At 42.0% G+C, this 19,900-nt stretch overlaps 2 protein-coding genes across 6 annotated transcripts in view; one reads left to right on the forward strand and one right to left on the reverse strand.

The window, feature by feature from the left end:
• hsf1 (heat shock transcription factor 1) overlaps window positions 1–11,469 on the reverse strand; it is a 29,196-nt gene extending 17,727 nt beyond the window's left edge. For all 3 annotated transcript variants that reach the window (XM_046361679.1, XM_046361678.1, XM_046361677.1), the window contains exons 1-4: window positions 11,070–11,469; window positions 6,492–6,600; window positions 5,877–6,013; window positions 5,031–5,155 (exon numbers count right to left, since the gene is read on the reverse strand). In XM_046361679.1, the coding sequence (XP_046217635.1) occupies window positions 5,031–5,155; window positions 5,877–6,013; window positions 6,492–6,600; window positions 11,070–11,195 (497 nt within the window). In that variant the 5' untranslated portion in view covers window positions 11,196–11,469. The remainder of the gene's footprint in view (window positions 1–5,030; window positions 5,156–5,876; window positions 6,014–6,491; window positions 6,601–11,069) is intronic.
• A 330-nt stretch (window positions 11,470–11,799) lies between these two features.
• The window catches only part of LOC124043276 (ribosome biogenesis protein bop1-like), a 151,424-nt gene continuing 143,323 nt past the window's right edge, over window positions 11,800–19,900 (forward strand). For all 3 annotated transcript variants that reach the window (XM_046361680.1, XM_046361681.1, XM_046361682.1), the window contains exon 1: window positions 11,800–11,934. In XM_046361680.1, the coding sequence (XP_046217636.1) occupies window positions 11,836–11,934 (99 nt within the window). In that variant the 5' untranslated portion in view covers window positions 11,800–11,835. The remainder of the gene's footprint in view (window positions 11,935–19,900) is intronic.

Raw genomic sequence — 19,900 nt, forward strand, 5'->3', positions numbered from 1 at the left:
TTCTGTGAAGGGAGTAGTACACAGCGTTGTGTGAGATATTCAGTTTCTTGGCAATTTCTCGCCTTCATTTCTCAGAACAAGAAGACTGATGAGTTTCAGAAGAAAGTTCTTTGTTTCTGGCCATTTTGAGCCTGTAATCGAACCCACAAATGCGGATGCTGCAGATACTCAACTAGTCTAAAGAAGACCAGTTTTATTACTTCTTTAATCAGAACAACAGTTTTCAGCTGTGCTAACATAATTGCAAAAGGATTTTCTAATGGTCAATTAGCCTTTTAAAATGATCAACTTGGATTGGTTAACGCAACGTTCCATTGGAACATAGGAGTGATGGTTGCTGATAATGGGCCTCTGTATGCCTATGTAGATATTCCATAAAAAATCTGCCATTTCCAGCTACAATAGTCATTTACAACATTAACAATGTCTAAATTGTATTTTTGATACATTTTATGTTATTTTAATGGACAACAAAAATTGCTTTCCTTTCAAAAACATGGACATTTCGAAGTGACCCCAAAGTTTTGAACGGTAGTGCTGGTGAGCTACTATGTACACTAATACTTGGTTTGGAATACAATTACATGCTAACATGGCTAGTAGCTAATGTTAGCCAGCTGGAACTAGCTATGTAGCACCGGTTCGCCATATGACGTTGAGAAATAGTGCATTGTGGGTAGTTCCGAAGATATACGGTAATAACTTAATAAATATGTAACAACACTAAAACATAACTATGTTTGTAGTTATAGGTAACCAGATCATGACGACAACTAAGTTACTAAGTCTTTGACCACACTTACTTTGGTGAGTGAAAGCATGCTTCCTACCCTTTAATAAACACAAGATAGATATATTGGTCTCCACTACGACACACAAGTGTAACCCGTAGGCATCATTGAAAACCCATAGCCTAATGTAACCGATCAAAATCATTTCCTTTTAGAAATGTATTCTTTTTGTATTCATTCATAATCAAATCCTTCTGGTGCAGGAATATTTTACTCCTGCGACTAAACTGGTCAAATTAAGATCTAAGTCCTGTATTATAAACCTGAAAAATCAATCAACATGTAGGCCTAGCTTTCGAGGACAAAATGAAACATTAATTTGCTGATTATTATAGCTTCGGCCTTACAACCTGGCATTGTTATGGAGTAACGCATGTTAACCTTAAGAACTTCCAGTACACAGATGTGGTATTAAAACAGAGACTGAACGAGGGTTGAAGGAGGTGTGTACTGGGGGTGTCATCTGAGTGCTACAGGGCCCTCAAACTTCCGACATGGAAAAGAGAGGTGCTCTATCTGTGTTTATAGACTATCAGGGGTCCTTGCTGCCTTGTAAACTCACCCTGCCCTGTATAAGGTTGCACCAGAAAAGCCCACTGTCTGTGCTGACCTCCCTGTGGGGCAGATGAACAGGGTTTATAGAGGCAGGTGTGGATGCCTCCAAGTGGATAGGGTCATCACTGACCCCTCCCGAAACACCACTGACCAATAGTTAGAGGGATTATTTAACATGTGAAAGTCATCCGATAATCAGAAACATAGCTATAACTTTTCAGACTGTCAGATTTCTCTGAGTGTCAGAGGGGAGGTGCGCAGGTGTGAAAATAACAAGGAATATGGTAAGAGAGAAGCATCCATTTTTATAAGTAAGAGAAATTCTTGCCTCGTTTTATTGAGAGCCACCCACCTCGCGTGATGGACATTCATCGTTTGAGTGATACATCTTAATTTGAAGGTATGGATCGAACAGGCAAGTTGAATAAAATAGATTGGATAAATAATCACATCTTCTTGCACTCTCTTATTCTAAGAGGACATGGTGAGAGACATGGAGAGAGACTGTCATGCCGTGCCGATGGACAGGATGAATAAGGTCATAAGGAAAACTGCCCTGCGCATTGCATCATGGTACCATGAAGAAAAAGTGTGGTTTGTGAACATATGTTTGGGACAGGAGAGAAAGCCCTCAGCGGCAATGAAGAGTCCAAGGGTCCAGCTGGAGAATCCAAGTGTGTCTGTGTGTGTGTGGAGGAAGGATTGTATTAATTATGTGGAGCCTGACAAGCACCCTGACGGCCTAAAGGCAGCTGGTGTGCAGCCTAGCCACATCATCCCAACTGCATGACAGGAGCCACTCGGTTTTAGAATGGTGACTAAGCGTCCTGAAACATGAAACACCATTATATAGTCTCAGAGTTAGGTGCACCGACACAACCCAATAGGTTATCCTATAACTGTTACAAAATGGGAACTTAACTTTGCACCCCATTTCATCAAGACATCTATAATGAGTAGACACGCTAACTAACCAGACAGGTACAATGACACAACCCAATGGGTTATCCTATAACTGTTACAAAATGGGAACTTAACTTTGCACCCCATTTCATCAAGACATCTATAATGAGTAACACGCTAACTAACCAGACAGGTACAATGACACAACGCAATGAGTTATCCCCACATCATTACTGCTACAAACATGGAACTCCGTCTGAACCACAATTGATCTAGTCTGGTCCCAGATTGGTTTGTGCATTTGCCAACTCCATTGTCAAGTCAAACATGGCAATTCCATAATGAGTTAGCAAGAGGCAAGAGCAGAAACAGACTGGCACCCAGGCTACAATGTATCAAGTCATCCAGAAAAGGTACACATAGAAGTAACCCTGAACCTATCCTAAACCTCAGCCAGGTAAAAACTAAAAACAGAAGGTCCAACTCTCCACAGCTGCAGTTCTACCACAATTAAAAACTCTACTTTACACCACTAGATGTGTGCCTTTAATCGTAGTTTTACAAAATAGTGTGAATGTGTTAATTTAGGACAGCTCTGTGGATTCAAACAGCACACTGACTCCTGCATGTATACTTCAGCCTCTAGGAATTCTGTCTCTAGCAGCCTAATCACTAGCTTAAAGTAAACTGGTTGACACCGCCTTAATGCAGCATGCTAGGTTACGGCAGCCCTATGGGGACACAATATACATGCTCGCTAATTTAGCAAAACAGCAGCAAAGCGTGAACGAGAGAGAACCTTATTGTGTGGAACAGAGGCTAAGCTGGGGTAGGAACGTTTTTGGCTCGTTTAAGGGGCAGTCAATTCTGAAAATTTTGCATCTACAGTGCCCTCGAAAAGTATTCAGACCCCTTGACTTTTTCCACCTTTTTACGTTACAGCCTTATTCTAAAATTGATCAAATAAAAATCCTCATGAATCTACACACAATACCCAATAATAAAAAAGTGAAAAAGAGGTTCAGAATTTTTTTCAAATGTATAAAAAAACAACTTATTTACTTAAGTATTCAGAAACTTTGTTAACAGTTAACTTACAGTGCATTCGGAAAGTATTCCAAATAATTTTCCACATTTAGTTACGTTACAGGCTTGTTCTAAAATTTATGAAATAAATAAAAACGTCCTCAATCTACACTCAATATCCTATAATGACAAAGTGAAAACAGTTTATTCTTATTTTTATAAATGTTTGCAAATGTATTAAAAAACAGAAATACCTTGACATAAGTATTCAGACCCTTTGCTGTGAGACTCAAAATTAAGCTCAGGTGCATCCTGCTTCCCTTGATCATCCTTGAAATGTTTCTACAACTTGATAGGAGTCCACCTGTGGTAAATTAAATTGAATGGAGATTAATTGGATACCACACACCTGTCTTTATAAGGTCCCACAGTTGACAGTGCATGTCAGCGCAAAAACCAAGCCACGAGGTCGAAGAAATTGTAGGTAGAGCTCAGAGACAGGATTGTGTCAAGGCACAGATCTGGGGAAGGGTACCCAAAAATATCTGCAGCATTGAAGGTCCCCATCATTGTTAAATGGAAGTAGTTTGGAACCACCAAGACTCTTCCTAGAGCTTGTCGCCCAGCCAAACTGGGCAATCGGGGGGAAAAGGGCCTTGGTCAAGGAGGTGACCAAGAACCTGAAGTTCCCTCTGACAGAGCTCCAGAGTTCCTCTGTGGAGATGGGAGAACCTTCCAAAAGGACAACCATCTCTGCAGTACTCCACCAATCAGGCCTTTATGGTACAGTGGCCAGACGGAAACCACTCCTCAGTAAAAGGCACATGACAGCCCGCTTGGAGTTGCCAAAAGGCACCGAAACACTCTCAGACCATGAGAAACAAGATTCTCTGATCTGATGAAACCAAGATTGAACTCTTTGGTCTTAATACCCAGAGTCTGGAGGAAACCTGGCACCATCCCTACGGTGAAGCATGCTGGTGGCAACATCATGCTGTGGGGATGTTTTCAGCGGCAGGGACTAGTCAGGATCGAGGGAAAGATGACCGGAGAAAAGTACAGAGAGATCCTTGATGAAAACCTGCTCCAGAGTGCTCAGGACCTCAATCTGGCGCGAGGGTTCACCTTCCAACAGGACAACGACACTAAGAACACACCCAAGACAACGCAGGAGTGGCTTCAGGACAAGTGTCAATGTCCTTGAGTGGCCCAGCAAGAGCCCGGCCTTGAACCTGATCGAACATCTCTGGAGGGACCTGAAAATAGCTGTGCAGCAACGCTCCCCATCCAACCTGACAGAGCTTGAGAGGATCTGCAGAGAATGGGAGAAACTCCCCAAATAAAGGTGTGTCAAGCTTGTAGCGTCATATCCAAGAAGACTCAAGGCTGTAATCGCTATCAAAGGTGCTTCAACAAAGTACTGATTAAAGGGTCTGAGTACTTAAGTAAATGTGATAGTTTTTTAATATTTTCAATAAATTGGTAGAAAAAAATCTAAAAGCCTGTTTTGTTTTGCCATTATGGGATATTGTTACAACCTTATTCAAATGTAACAAAATTTGGAAAATGTCAAGGGGTCTGAATACTTTCCGAATGCACTGTATGTGGATTTGGGGATTATACTTTGCACAAAACTTGTCAGACCTTTTGTTGATTTTGTTCATTTCAATTTATTAGTTAAGTCGAGCCAACCGTCCAATACGCGTGAGAATGAGTCACAATATGAATGAGAATGTGCCTCAACGTTTCACTTACTGCTTCATGGCGATGATTTGGGAGTCTATGGTCTCCTGCTTGCCCTTTATGTGCTGCACATTGGTCAGGATTTTTGAGACGTCGTCTGAGCTCATCTTAAGCTCATCATGTTTAACATTGGACACCTGAGGGGGAGGGAGAACATGACGAAATGGTTAACGCAAACTGTTAAAGCAAAGAAAACTGTTAAAGGGAGGCGGGAAAGAGATAAAAACAAGCCTTCAGTGTAGGCCTTGGCCCCGACTTGAACCCTGAGGGATATATCATGGAAACACAATGAAAGTGTATGATTCGGTATTCAGTTTTTAGCCTGAACTGGTCAGTTGGCCAGAGGCAGACTATATCAAGGTGCAGATGGAAACAGCAGTAAATCAGTGGACTGAGCGGAGCAGAAAGTGATTGCCTTAAAGGGTCCGGCAACTTCAGATTACAAGCTCCCTGGCCTGCTTTCTCTAATCCACCCATCCCCAGATGGCAGGCTCCACAGAGACCACTAGATTAGCTCAATCTGTCACAGGAGTGGAGGGGAGCAGAGAGAAAAATCAGGCCAAGCAGGCCATGCACTGGGAGCATATGCTGTCGGTCTGACATGCTGTCTGTCTGAGGAGCATCCCAATAGGTTTCTCTATGAGGAGTTTTACTGAGGCTTTCCATGTGTGTTTTCTACAGGGAGTTGGCTACATAGTTCTGACTATAAATGTAACATATTTGTAATACTTTCTTAATTAATACTGTTTGGGCTATGCAAAGCCTATTTAAAAAGACTGTTCGGAGTTGAGTATGAAGAAGGGCATGATACATGAATCAGAAATATCATGATGATCAACTTTATCATTTTGCACTTACATTGGTAACTTTCCGTTTGATATTTTCCAGCAGATGCTCTTGTCCGCGGAGGAAGTAGGGATGCTGGAATTCAGTGTCGTCCTTCTCGGGCTTCACCAGGCCGCCCTGCTCAATGTGAACTACTTTGCGGAAGCCATCTGTAGAAAGAAAACAACACAGTTTTGACTAAGACATACCATTAAATTACTAGAGATACGTGAAATTTACATTAGGCAGGTTTCAGAAACAAATAAAATACAGGCTGATTTCTAGGTCACTGTATGCAATCATATCCTCCTAGCCTTTTCAGTCTTAATAAATAACATGCAAGTGGATTACAAAACCAAAGATACAAAAACATCAAGGATTTCAGAAAAAAAAGTGGTTGCATCTACCTCATCTTCTGAGAAATAGCCTCTAATAAAAATAATTCCTTGGTTGAGTCTATTTAAAGGCTCATTACAGTATAAGCAAATAATTTTCAGAATCTACCGCACAGCCAAAACCGATAAGTGAAGGTTCTGTGGACAGAATGCTAAACTGGAGAAACATAAAAAGTATAAGCAAATCAAATGAAGCTGCTATGAAGATTTCATTGCTATGCCTAACGTATTAAATACATGAATGACAACTCACACATATTGAGCTGGCGCACAAAGCTGGCCATGTTATTGTGTTTAAAATACTTGGGAAGCACCTCCTTGGAGAATCGGCACTGATCAAACACATGGAAGCTGTTGCCATTCTGTAAAGGAAGAACAATAACAGTTAAAGAAATAATCGCACAACTCCAGTTTACCTTAGCTAGGCCCTATGTACTGAGAATGTACTAAGAATTAGGTTAAGCTGCTTTGGGTGGCTTACAACAAAGCTAAACAACATTGGGTCTGATAAAGTCTCGAACTAAAGTCTGTGACTATGGCGAGTCTCTGGCAATGGTTTACAGGTTGAATCATGATGAAATACCACATTGGCAATGTAAAGAGACAAAGAGAACCCCCTGAAACATTTAAAGGCAGAGCATTCCAATACCTGTATTGATATCCTAATTAGTAGATCAACATGTCGTTGATTTATTTGAACATAACCTGAATATTCTGGGGACATTCACACAATCTGGGAGGGCATCATGACGCAATAAGGGCTGAACTAGTGGAAAAGTGAAATGGTCCAGTGTAGGAGAATAGAAGTGTTTTGCCTGAATGTTAGTTTGTTATTTAGTTATCTCTTCATTTTTGGGAAATGGATGCTGAGAGAAGTCAGCTGCTTGGATCAGAGGCCATGAAAATATAGGAGGAGGCTTTTGGATAGACATGAGAGGCTGCGTCAACACACGCAGGGTTTTCTCCTACCCAGTAGGCTAGTTAGAGATGACATCCCTAAAAAGGGTTGTAAAGGGAGGTTATATAACTGGAAGCATTCTAAGTTTACCTGTAAACTACCAGCATTTCAGGAGCTTTCAAGTTTTTTGGGGGAAGTTTATTACAATTTTTGGAAACTTCAGATTATCACAGGCGTCTAATTGTCTCTGTCCCTCTGTGTGGCCTTATCAAATGTAAAATAAGCGATAATCAAATAATATGATTTTAAAACTGAATGACAAAGCTGTAAAATATTATCCTAAATATAAACAACCAACTTAGTGAATACCATTGGTGTTTAATATGAGGCTTTTAGCATGAAATATACTTGTTTATATATATTTTTTTTACACATTTATTTGACTATATCAATATGTCTTTGTTGTTAATGTTTTGGTGCCAAAGTCAATCGTTGGAAGAGCGGTAGAGTTAATTGAAAATAATGCCATTGTTGATTATATGCTTTTTTTCATTCATTACTATATTTTCTCTTGCACCGTATGGTCTATCCCAGCGTTTCCCAAACTAGGGCGATGTGGGGTCGCCTGATTTGAAAATGGAATCGCGAGAGAAACTACGGGAAAAATATATAATAATTGAACCAGGGTCACATCAGTAACCTCTGGAAGTCGCTAGATGCAGTTATAATAAACAGAGCAGTTTCTGTTTTCTTCCTACAAATGTGGCTCAGTCTTTTGAACGGTTTAAGCTACAAAATAGTATGACCCCATCACAGGGGGTTGGAACCATGCAGTTTATTACCTAAATCAAATAATTTATGATGAACTTCACAGGGTGGTGAAAGTGCACCGTGTTCTTGATGCTCATTTCCAATGAATATCAAAGGTCTGATTCTGGTGGGATGATGATCTATGCTTGACAAATACAAATATTTGCATGAATAATCTCAATGTAGACTTGACTCCCCACAGAGTATCCGCAAACTGTTGGTAAGAGTGCAGCTGCCAAAACCAGAGGAGGCACATTTCAGACCCTTTGAGACTCGTCCTGCTTCCATTGATCATCCTTGAGATGTTTCTACAACTTGATTGGAATCCACCTGAGGTAAATTAAATTGATTGGAGATGAATTGGAAAGCCACACACCTGTCTACATTAGGTCCCACAGTTGACAGTGCATGTCCAAGCAAAAATCAAGCCATGAGGTCGAAGGAATTGTCCCTAGAGCACCGAGACAGAATTGTGTCGAGGCACAGATCAGGGGAAGGGTACCAAAAAATGTCTGTAGCATTGAAGGTCCACAAGAACAGTGGCCTCCATAATTCTCAAATGGAAGAAGATTGGAACCACAAAGACTCTTCCTAGAACTGTCCGACCGGCCAACCTAAGCAATCTGGGGAGAAGGGCCTTGGTCAAGGTGACCAAGAACCCAATGATCACTCTGACAGAGCTCCAGAGTTCCTCTGTGGAGATGGGAGAACCTTCCAGAATAAAAAACATCCCTGTAGCACTCTATTAATCCAGATTTTATGTTAGTGGCCAGACGGAAGGCACTCCTCAGTAAAAGGCACATGACAGCTCACTTGAAGTTTGCCAAAAGGCACATAAAGACACTCAGACCATGAGAAACAAGATTCTCTGGTCTGATAAAACCAAGATTGAATTATTTGGCGTGAATGCCAAGCGTCACGTCTGGAAGAAATCTGGCACCATCCCTACGGTGAAGCATGATGGTGGCAGCATCATCATGCTAAGGGGATGTTTTTCAGAGGCAGGACTGGGAGACTAGTCAGGATCGAGGGAAAGATTAACAGAGCAAAGTACAGAGAGATCCTTGACGAAAACCAACTTCAGAGCACTCAGCAGGACCTCAGACTGGAGCGAAGGTTCACCTTCCAACAGGACAACAACCCTAAGCACACACCCAAGACAACGCAGGCGTGACAAGTCTCTGAATGTCCTCAAGTGGCCCAGCAAGAGCCTGGACTTGAACCCAATTGAACATCTCCGGAGAGACCTGAAAATAGATGTGAAGCGACGCTCCCAAATCCAACCTGACAGAGCTTGAGAGGATCTGCAGAGAAGAATAGGAGAAACTCCCAAATACAGGTGTGCCAAACTTGTTGAATCATACCCAAGAAGACTCCAGGCTGTAATCACTGCCAAAGGTGATTCAACAAAGTAATGGGTAAAAGGTCTGAATACTTATGTAAATGTGATATCGGTTTATAAATGTACTAAATTTGCCAACATTTCTAAACATATTTTTGCTTCATCATTATGGGTTGTTGTATGTAGATTTTCAAATAAGGCTGTAATTTAACATGTGGAAAAAGTCAAGGGGACTGAATACTTTCCCAATGCACATACAGATTAAAAATATAAACTTTAATGCATTACCAAAACCTTTTAAAAATGGATGCTTTTCCCACAAAAAAAGGTTACATTTAATAGTGAATATGCCCACTGTAGTATTAGCACATACACTCTAGCCGACAGCTCCCAGACACAGTACATGTATAGTCTACATGATGAGATTGTCAAATGACAGCCAAGCCTAGATGATCATGTCACCAGAATAAGACCCTCAATGTTTATTGGAAAGGGGCATCACCTTCATCACCTTGCACTTTCACCATCCTGTGAAGTTAATTTAATCTGTAGCCTAATAAACTGCATGCTTTCCCAACTAATCATAGTGGGAGGACCATACATGTCATTGCATGACTCCAAGTTTACTTGGATATTATCAGCCCATAAGAGTTTTCACTGACATTTCTCATATTATACATTTTTCCGACAAAAAGATTCCACCTTCTCTAGCGTGTTTTGTATCCAGTGGCAAAGTTCACCCACAAATGTTTCCAACAGTCCTTTAGCAAAAAATAATATCTGTTGTGTATATTACTAGCACAAAGGTTGGTTGGAAACGTAGTTAATTATGCTTTTTTTCTACACAGAAGATCATAGGACGTTATCAGGCAATAATTTTGTAAAACATTTGATGAATTTCAGTCACTTCAAACCATTGCTTCTTCATTCAGATTGAAATACTGTCAAAAGTAAGATCAGACTGGTTTGCGATTATGTCATAGTCCCAATTAAAAAAGTAAACATTGGCCGTTGATTACATCGCTTTTAGTATAACATGTTGGGTTAGCGAATTAAAAATATAAATAAAATAGTTGCTAGCAATGTCTGGAAAAAGGCTGTCAAATTGCCACACAGACAATACAACGGCGGCATGATACACATATCCATCATCCATTTCTCAAATTGGTTATAGAGCCACACCCCCCTTTTCTCACACCCCCTTTTCTCATAACCATGCTAGCTAGTTTCAATGAATGTCTGGTTTTGCATGGCTGTTTGACACAAACCGCTAGTTACTGTGTCCAGAGTTCCCCAAATTAGCTGGCTGCAGACAGGGATTGCCTACATAGCTAGCCAGCTAACGATAATTGACACCCAGCAACAGCTGAAGCTTGGAATGACCAAAGCACCGACCACGAAGCTCCCCTGGCAGTTGCTGCCCAGACAAACGTGTCACCTTCACATTTGACCAAATTAAGTTTGCTAGTTAACTAGCTAGCTGGTTCGTAACATTTCTGACTCAGTCCAACCAACAGTCCAACCAACTCGTATAATCTGGTTAGCAAGCTAGCTACCAAGGCTAACTAGCTAGTTGGCGAACTGATGTGGTTTATCATATAGTTAGCTAGTTATAGTTAACGGTGTCTGTGTTAAATTATGTCCCGATAGTTAGCTAACACATTGAATGACATTTAGATAGCAAATGTCTAGAAAGTGAGCCAAGTCGATATGCAAAGTAAGGTGTCCAGCAGCTAGGTAGTAGGTTAGTTAGCATTAGTAACGTTCGCTAGCTAACTCACTGGGCTCCAGCAGATTAGAGGATCGGTGTCAGGATCCTCAACAAGAGTCCAAAGTTTTGTGAGAAATGCAGGTACGTTATTCCCACTGACAACGACCCCAACAGACCCACCAACGTGAAACTCCATTATCAACGAAAATGACAAGAATCGCTTGAAAAGTTGATAAACTCCCAAAATAGCCAACAAGGGATGAGAACTCCAGAGAAAAGAAAATCCAAAACACAGCGCAATCTTTGCTGTAACAACTATGCAATTTCTTTGGAAATTATCCTTATCTTAACACAAAAATATTTCAAAGACTTTTAGCTAATTGAGAAACTATAAGTGGAAGTATCCATCAAATCGACAAATCTAAACAACTGCGTAGAGAAAGGCCATTGCACAGGCGCATGGTGGTCGCCATTTTGTGACCTCATCAGGGAGGAAAACAAACGTCCACCAAAGACAACCAAAGTGTCATGAATTAAATGCCAAAATAGTACTACTGTTGATTATATAATAATATAACACAAGATTAAATAAAATATATGAAATACACAAAAATGTACCTTTAAACTTTGACCTCCAATTTTTTCAGACCCTATACATTTGCAGCATATTTACGGTAATTAATTTGAGCTATAACATTATGTAATTATCTATTATGAAATAATTACAGACCCATGTTTTTAATCGCTTTGGAAAATTGCAGTTTTAAAACGCTCTCAACTTTCAACTTTGACCTCTTGCGGAATCCCACATGGTCGGCTGTTGATGTACAAGAAGCATGCCTACTGTAACTCTAGAATCACAGAAAAACGGCACCATGAGTAAAGCTAAAGTAAAGAGTGCGAAGAAAAGAGCTGCTGAAGAGGACAATGACCAGGTAGGAAAAGTATTTCTGAAATGTATATTCTGTATTAAAAAGGGTAAAGCATTGCTAACCAGCTAGCTAACGTTTGTTATGTAGGGAAATGTGGATGTGCAAGCTCAAACCCCGTAGGTTTTGTCAATCACCCCCAGATGTATTAGCTAATAAAATAGTACAATGTTTTTGTATAAACGGATGGCCTGTCTCACCTAGCAAACATGCTTGCTGCACAGTCAGTATAGTCCATGATGAGCCAGACCCCCACATTTGTGTTGTCGGACTCACTTGGGGTGACTGTCTTAATGCTACTTCCCTAGAGTTGGAAATTGTGTGATAGCAGTGTAGTAATTGGACCGTTTGTGTGTTAACTTTTTATGCCTGTTTTGTTAGGATATCAAATAAAGTGTTTTGTCCGTGCAGATTAACAGTGAAATTCTTACTTAGGGGCTGTTCCCAACAATGCAGAGGGGGGGGGGGCATGGGTACTAGGTAGTTGAGGTAGATATGTACAAATAGGATGGCATAAAGTGACTAGGGCGACAGTATAGATAATAAACTGTAACAGCAGCATATGTGATGAGTTAGTTAACAAATCGGTACCCGGACAATTTGACTATCTTATGGCTTGGGTAGAAGCTGTTCAGAGTCCTGTTTTTCCCAGACTTGTTTCATCCGTACCACTTTCCATGCGTTAGCAGAGAGAAGAGTCTGACACCGCCTGGTATAGAGGTCCTGGATGGCAGGGAGCTTGGCTCCAGTGATGTACTGGGCTGTACACACTACCCTGTGTAGCACCTTATGGTCGGAATCCAAGCAGTTGCCATGCCAAGCAGTGCTGCAGCAAAGTCAAGATGCTCTCAATGATGTAGCTGTAGAACTTTTTTGAGCATCTGGGGGCCCACGCTAAAACTTTAAGGCCACCTGATGGGGAAGAGGCGTTGTCATGCCCTCTTCTTGACTGTTGGTGTGTGTGTGTGGACACAGAGAAACTTTAAGCTCTCAACTTGCTTCACTACAGTCCCGTGGATGGGGTGTGCTTGGCCTTCCGTTTCCTGTAGTTCATGATCAGCTCCTTTTGTCTTACATTTAACATTTACATTTAAGTCATTTAGCAGACGCTCTTATCCAGAGCGACTTACAAATTGGTGCATTCACCTTATGACATCCAGTGGAACAGCCACTTTACAATAGTGCATCTACATATTTTAAGGGGGGTGAGAAGGATTACTTTATCCTATCCTAGGTATTCCTTAAAGAGGTGGGGTTTCAGGTGTCTCCGGAAGGTGGTGATTGACTCAGCTGTCCTGGCGTCGTGAGGGAGTTTGTTCCACCATTGGGGAGCCAGAGCAGCGAACAGTTTTGACTGGGCTGAGCGGGAACTGTACTTCCTCAATGGTAGGGAGGCGAGCAGGCCAGAGGTGGATGAACGCAGTGCCCTTATTTGGGTGTAGGGCCTGATCAGAGCCTGGAGGTACTGAGGTGCCGTTCCCCTCACAGCTCCGTAGGCAAGCACCATGGTCTTGTAGCGGATGCGAGCTTCAACTGGAAGCCAGTGGAGAGAGCGGAGGAGCGGGGTGACGTGAGAGAACTTGGGAAGGTTGAACACCAGACGGGCTGCGGCGTTCTGGATGAGTTGTAGGGGTTTAATGGCACAGGCAGGGAGCCCAGCCAACAGCGAGTTGCAGTAATCCAGACGGGAGATGACAAGTGCCTGGATTAGGACCTGTGCCGCTTCCTGTGTGAGGCAGGGTCGTACTCTGCGGATGTTGTAGAGCATGAACCTACAGGAACGGGCCACCGCCTTGATGTTAGTTGAGAACGACAGGGTGTTGTCCAGGATCACGCCAAGGTTCTTAGCGCTCTGGGAGGAGGACACAATGGAGTTGTCAACCGTGATGGCGAGATCATGGAACGGGCAGTCCTTCCCCGGGAGGAAGAGCAGCTCCGTCTTGCCGAAGTTCAGCTTGAGGTGGTGATCCGTCATCCACACTGATATGCCTGCCAGACATGCAGAGATGCGATTCGCCACCTGGTCTTGTTGAGGGAGAGGTTGTTGTTGTTGTTGTTGTCCTTGCACCACACTGCCAGGTTACTGACCATCTCCCTGTAGGCTGTCACGTCATCGGTGATCAAGCCTACCACCGCTGTGTAGTTGGCAAACTTAATTATGGTGTTTGAATTAGAGGTCGATCGATTATGATTTTTCAACGCCGATACCGATTAATATTATTATTTTTTAATATATATATTTTAATTTGTAATAATGACAATTACAACAATAATTAATTAACACTTATTTAACTTAATATAAAACATCAATGAAATACATTTAGCCTCAAGTAGTTAATGAAACCTGTTCGATTTGGTTTAAATAATGCAAAAACAAAGTGTTGGAGAAGAACGTAAAAGTGCAATATGTGCTATGTAAGAAAGCTAACGTTTCAGTTCCTTGCTCAGAACATATGAAAGCTGGTGGTTCCTTTTAACATGAGTCTTCAATATTCCCAGGTAAGATGTTTTAGGTTGAAGTTATTATAGGACTATTTCCCTCTATACCATTTGTATTTCATTAACCTTTGACTATTGGATGTTCTTATAGGCACTTTAGTATTGCCAATGTAACAGTACAGCTTCCGTCCCTCTTCTCGCTCGAACCAGCAACACAACGACAACAGCCACCACATTGAAGCAGCGTTATCCATGCAGAGCAAGGGAAACAACCACCCCAAGGCTCAGAGCGAGTGAAGTTTGAAACGCTATTAGCGCGCGCTAACTAGCCAGCCATTTCACTTCGGTCACACCAGCCTCATCTCTGGAGGTGATAGGTTTGTAGTCATAAACAGCGCAATGCTTGACGCACAACGAAGAGCTGCTGGCAAAACGCACGAAAGTGCTGTTTGAATGAATGTTTACGCGCCTGCTTCTGCCTACCACTGCTCAGTCAGATACTAACTCCAAAAAGTTCTGGGACACTGTAAAGTCCATGGAGAACAAGAGCACCTCCTCCCAGCTGCCCACTGCACTGAGGCTAGGTAACACTGTCACCACTGATAAATCCATGACAATCGAAAACTACAACAAGCATTTCTCAACGGCTGGCCATGCCTTCCTCCTGGCTACTCCAACCTTGGACAACAGTCCCCCCCCCAGCTACTCACCCAAGCCTCCCCAGCTTCCCCTTTACCCAAATCCAGATAGCAGATGTTCTGAAAGAGCTGCAAAACCTGGACCCGTACAAATCAGTTGGTCTTGACAATCTGGACCCTCTATTTCTGAATCTATCTGCCTCCATTGACGCAACCCCTATAACCAGCCTGTTCAACCTCACACTGCTATGCCTTATCTTGGCCAGGTCACAGTTGTAAATGAGAACGTGTTCTCAACTAGCCTACCTGGTTAAATAAAAAATAAAAAATGAGAACTTGTATGCTCAGTCAGATTATATGCAACACAGGACACACTAGATAATATCAAGTAATATCATCAACCATGTGTAGTTAACTAGTGATTATGATTGTTTTTTATAAGATAAGTTTAATGCTATCTAGCAACTTACCTTGGCTTACTGCATTTGCATAACAGGCAGTCAGTCTCCTTGTGGAGTGCAACGAGAGAGGCATGTCGTTATTGCGTTGGACTAGTGAACTATAAGGTTGCAAGATTAGATCCCCCGAGCTGATAAGGTGAAAATATGTCTTTCTGCCCCTGAACGAGGCAGTTAACCCACCGTTCCTAGGCAGTCATTGAAAATAAGAATGTGTCCTTAACTGACTTGCCTAAGTAAAAAGACTAAATAAAGGTAAAAAAAAAAAGAAAATAGGCAAATCGGCACCCAAAAATACAGATTTCCGATTGTTATGAAAACTTGAAATCGGCCCTAATTAATCAGCCATTCCGATTAATCGGTCGACCTCTAGTTTGAATCCTGTGTGACCATGCAGTCGTGGGTAAACCGAGAGTACAGGAAGGGACTAGGCACGCACTACTGAGATTTTGTTGCTTAGGCCACCCCCAGGAGGTGAGGATATCAGGACGTCCAGGCGAGGGAGGTTTTTTAATCCCAGGATCCTTAGTTTAGTGATGAGCTTGGATGGCACTATGGTGTTGAACGCTTAACTGTAGTCAATGAACAGCTTTCTCACATAGGTGTTTGTTTTGTCCAGATAGTAAAGTGCAGTGTGGATTGCAATAGAGATTGCGTGACCTGTCGATCTGTTGCGGCAGAATATGAATTGGAGTGGTTTCAGGGTTGATTGTGTTTATGAGCCATGACCAGCCTGTCAAAGCATTTCACGGCTACAGATGTGAGTGCTTCAATATCGCTGGATAGTCATTTATACAGGTTACCTTGGCTTTCTTGGGCACAGGGACTATAGTGGTCTGCTTGAAACATGGAGTTATTACAGACTGGGTCAGGAAAAGGTTGAAAATGTCTGTAAAGACGCTTTCCAGTTGGTCAGCGCATGCTCTTGAGTAGGCAACCTGGTAATCTGTCTGGCCCTCTCGTCTTTTGAATGTTTACCTGTTTAAAAGGTCTTACTCACATTGGCTACGGAGAGTGTGATCACACATTCACCCGGAACAGCTGGTGCTCTCATGCATGGTTCAGTGTTGCTAGCCTCAACGTGAGCATAAAAGGTATTTAGCTCGTCTGGTAGGCTCACGTCACTGGACAACTAGCGGCTGGGTTTCCCTTTATAATCTGTGATAATAGCCACATCCGACGAGCGTTAGACCCGGTGGAGTAGGATTTGATCTTGGTACTTTATTGATGGGTTGCTTATTTGATGGTTCATTGGAGGGTGTGGCGCAAGGCTTAAAATGTACTTTTGGTTCCACTAGCCACTGTGACGGGTAGATTTAAAAATATACCAGCCACTCCGATATCTTACCAGCCAAAATATTTGCTTCTATAAAAAAATCAGATGAGCGGACTTGAATGTTTCTTGAACAATAAATGTATTACTCGTAAAATGTAATGTGTTATATTGTTTGTCTTTTAATCAAACTTTGACAGATGAGACATGTTCACCACAGGAGGCTGCTGAGGGGAGACTGGCTCATAATATTGTCTGGAACGGAGCAAATGGAGTTGCATCAAACAGCTGAACCATGTATTTGATACAATTCCACTTATTCCTGCACCAGTCAATACCACAAGCCCGTTCTCCCCAATTAAGGTGCCACCAGCCTCCTGTGCTGTTCACCTACCAGTTTTAATAGCACCACGACTGTGTAGCTTATTCTCTTGGTGTAGCCAGCCAGCCTCTGGTAAAATGCACTTTAAGACATTAGGAAATGTAGCTGGCTACATTATTTCTATAATAGACTTAATCATTAGAAATGATAGCGTTGCACGTCTGATGAAAATGAAGCTATTTTCTGCCAAATGTGTTGCACTAATGTATTTTCTGTGAAGGAAAACTAGTTGCACGTCCCTGATCACTATATTGAAGCAAAAAAATACTGTTGTACTTTCAATATAAAACGTGGCCCCTGTCAATACATAGCTGGACACATCTGCTCCAGCTTTCTCCTATTGTGCTTTTTAAAAACAAGCACGTGACTAGCTCAACTGTGCTGGGGTACTACGTAGGTATATGCTTCATAACCCTTTGATGCGTACAATCACATATTTGTGATCATTGTTGAGTGGTCAATGCAGCGTACGATCTCATGTGATTGGAACAGTAGCAACACAACGTACAGAGCAACAAATGTGTCTAAACATCATTGTTGTCTGAACAGCATCTAAATGTTTTTTTGCACTGATAGAAAATAAAGGTCTTTAACTTTATTCCTCAATTTTACCTTTTTTATTGTAAAAGATAAATGCAATCTTCAACATCCATTCATCACACGGAACACACATCCACAGCCAAACTCATTCCATAAACCAGTCTAAATAACAGGTTGCGCTGACAAAAACCAAAACGTGAGTTAGCGACCTAACAGCTAGACTAGTTTACAATATACCATATCTCTGGTGAGCACAAGAAACGAATGTAATGTTGTTTAGAAAATAAATGCGTGTCATAAGCTAACAGCAGATAAATTCTTTGATGGCTGCCATGTTTGTTTACTTTTGACAAGCGAAAACTCCCTAATCCCAGAATGCCATTCACTATAATGCCGCATTCAAAACAACTGGGAACTCAGAAATTTCCGATGTCATTGATTTCAAAGCCACTGGGAACTCCGACTAGGGGAAAATGAATTTGAACGGTCGTCCAACTCAGAATTCCAACTCTGGGCCTCTTTCTAGAGCTATGACTTTACGATCACTGATGTCGTGATTTTACCTTATTTCTTAGAGTTCCCAGTTGTTTTGAATGCGGCATAAGACGCAAGTAAGCAAAGTCAAAGATGGCTGCGCCTATTGCGTGGAAAATATAAACTTAATTTGGCCACTTTTCAGCATATTAAAAATCTGCATGAGCTTGTTAGTGTGTACAAGAACCGGAGCACATGACTTGACAAGTTTACAGTTTTTGACCAATCACAAAGCAAATAAAATGTTATCACCTCACAGATCATCACTCAAATAAAAGCCTTGCCAGATTTGGTTGAAACCATATTTGTGTGTGTGTGTGCGGGGGGAATGGGGGAAGGTATTGTGGGGGGATATGATGGTTGAAATATTACTATGATGGGGGAATTTATCAAAGGGGGGGGTGAACACAGGAGACGTTTATCATCTAAATAAAACCCCTGGAAAAGAGGTCTGAGCTAGCAACCCAGAGTAACCATAGGTTAATCAGATAGTGATGAGGTATATCTGTTCCCCCCCAACCTTCTGAACTGTGAGGAAAATGGTGCCCACCACAACCTTGAAGGCAATGAACATCGCACACCTCCAAGATATGCTGGTGCTTCTGTCAATCTTGTGGGCTGTGAGGAAGAAGAGGTTAAAGGAGAGGAGGATGCTCCCACTGCTGGAGATTCTGTCACTTCACACCATCAGAGAGAGACTTCAATGACACCATGTCTGGCCTCAAAGCACCCTGCCGAGAGTCAGAACGTTTTAAAAGGTTCATTGATGAGGAATTGGTGGAGAGTGTGGTGCAGGAAACCAACAGGTATGCCCATTTTATGTTATTAAGACCCAGGGCTATCTTCAAATTGATCAAAATTCTGAATGCTTTTAGCCCACTAAATATTCATATTTTTTTTGCAGGTATTCTCATGAACTAAAAGAGAAGACTGCCCCTGGTGTAAAAGGGAAGCTCTCAAAATGGGTGAACACTACCATCAGTGAAATGTATACCTTCCTGGTCACGGTGCTGCTGATGGGGCTAGCGAAGAAGGGCTCTGTGAGGGACTACTGACCCCATGCTGCAGACCCCCTTTTTTCTCCAACCCTTTACTCCCAGGACTGCTTCCTTGTCTTGCTGAGAGTGCTCCACTTTGAACAATGCCACTGCCAACAAAATTAGGAATGGCCTGGGCAGCTTTACCGGGGCATTTGGAAGAGTGTTTGTTTCTCACAAGGACTTGTGCATTGATTAGTCTCTCATGGTTTGGAAAGGAAGGCTTGCATTCCGCCAACACATCCCATCAAAGTGCCACAGATTTGGAGGTGTTGCTTTATGTGACTGTCTGACAGGATATGTATAGGACCTGATCATCTACACCGGCGCCACCACAGATGAGGTATTTTGGTATATCTGGAATATCTGGAGTGTTAATCACCATGCTGCAGCCTTACCTCAAAGGGGCACACTGTATTTGTGGACAACTGGTACAGTAGCCCTACCCTTTTGAGTGAGAACACAGGGGCCTGTGGCACAGTTACATCCAACAGAAAGGGGATGCCAATATTCAAAAATAAGACAATGGCAAAATGGACATGCAGAACTGTTTGCCAGAAAAACCCCTTAAAATGGTACAAGAAACAATTACATTTTTTAAATAGCTCTCAACGGCCACGTTGTCCCCTGGCAGGTGATCCCCTACCTGCAGTACAGGATAAACCTGATGC

The sequence above is a fragment of the Oncorhynchus gorbuscha genome, linkage group LG09 (assembly GCF_021184085.1).
Source record: "Oncorhynchus gorbuscha isolate QuinsamMale2020 ecotype Even-year linkage group LG09, OgorEven_v1.0, whole genome shotgun sequence".
Classification (NCBI taxonomy): Eukaryota; Metazoa; Chordata; class Actinopteri; order Salmoniformes; family Salmonidae; genus Oncorhynchus; species Oncorhynchus gorbuscha.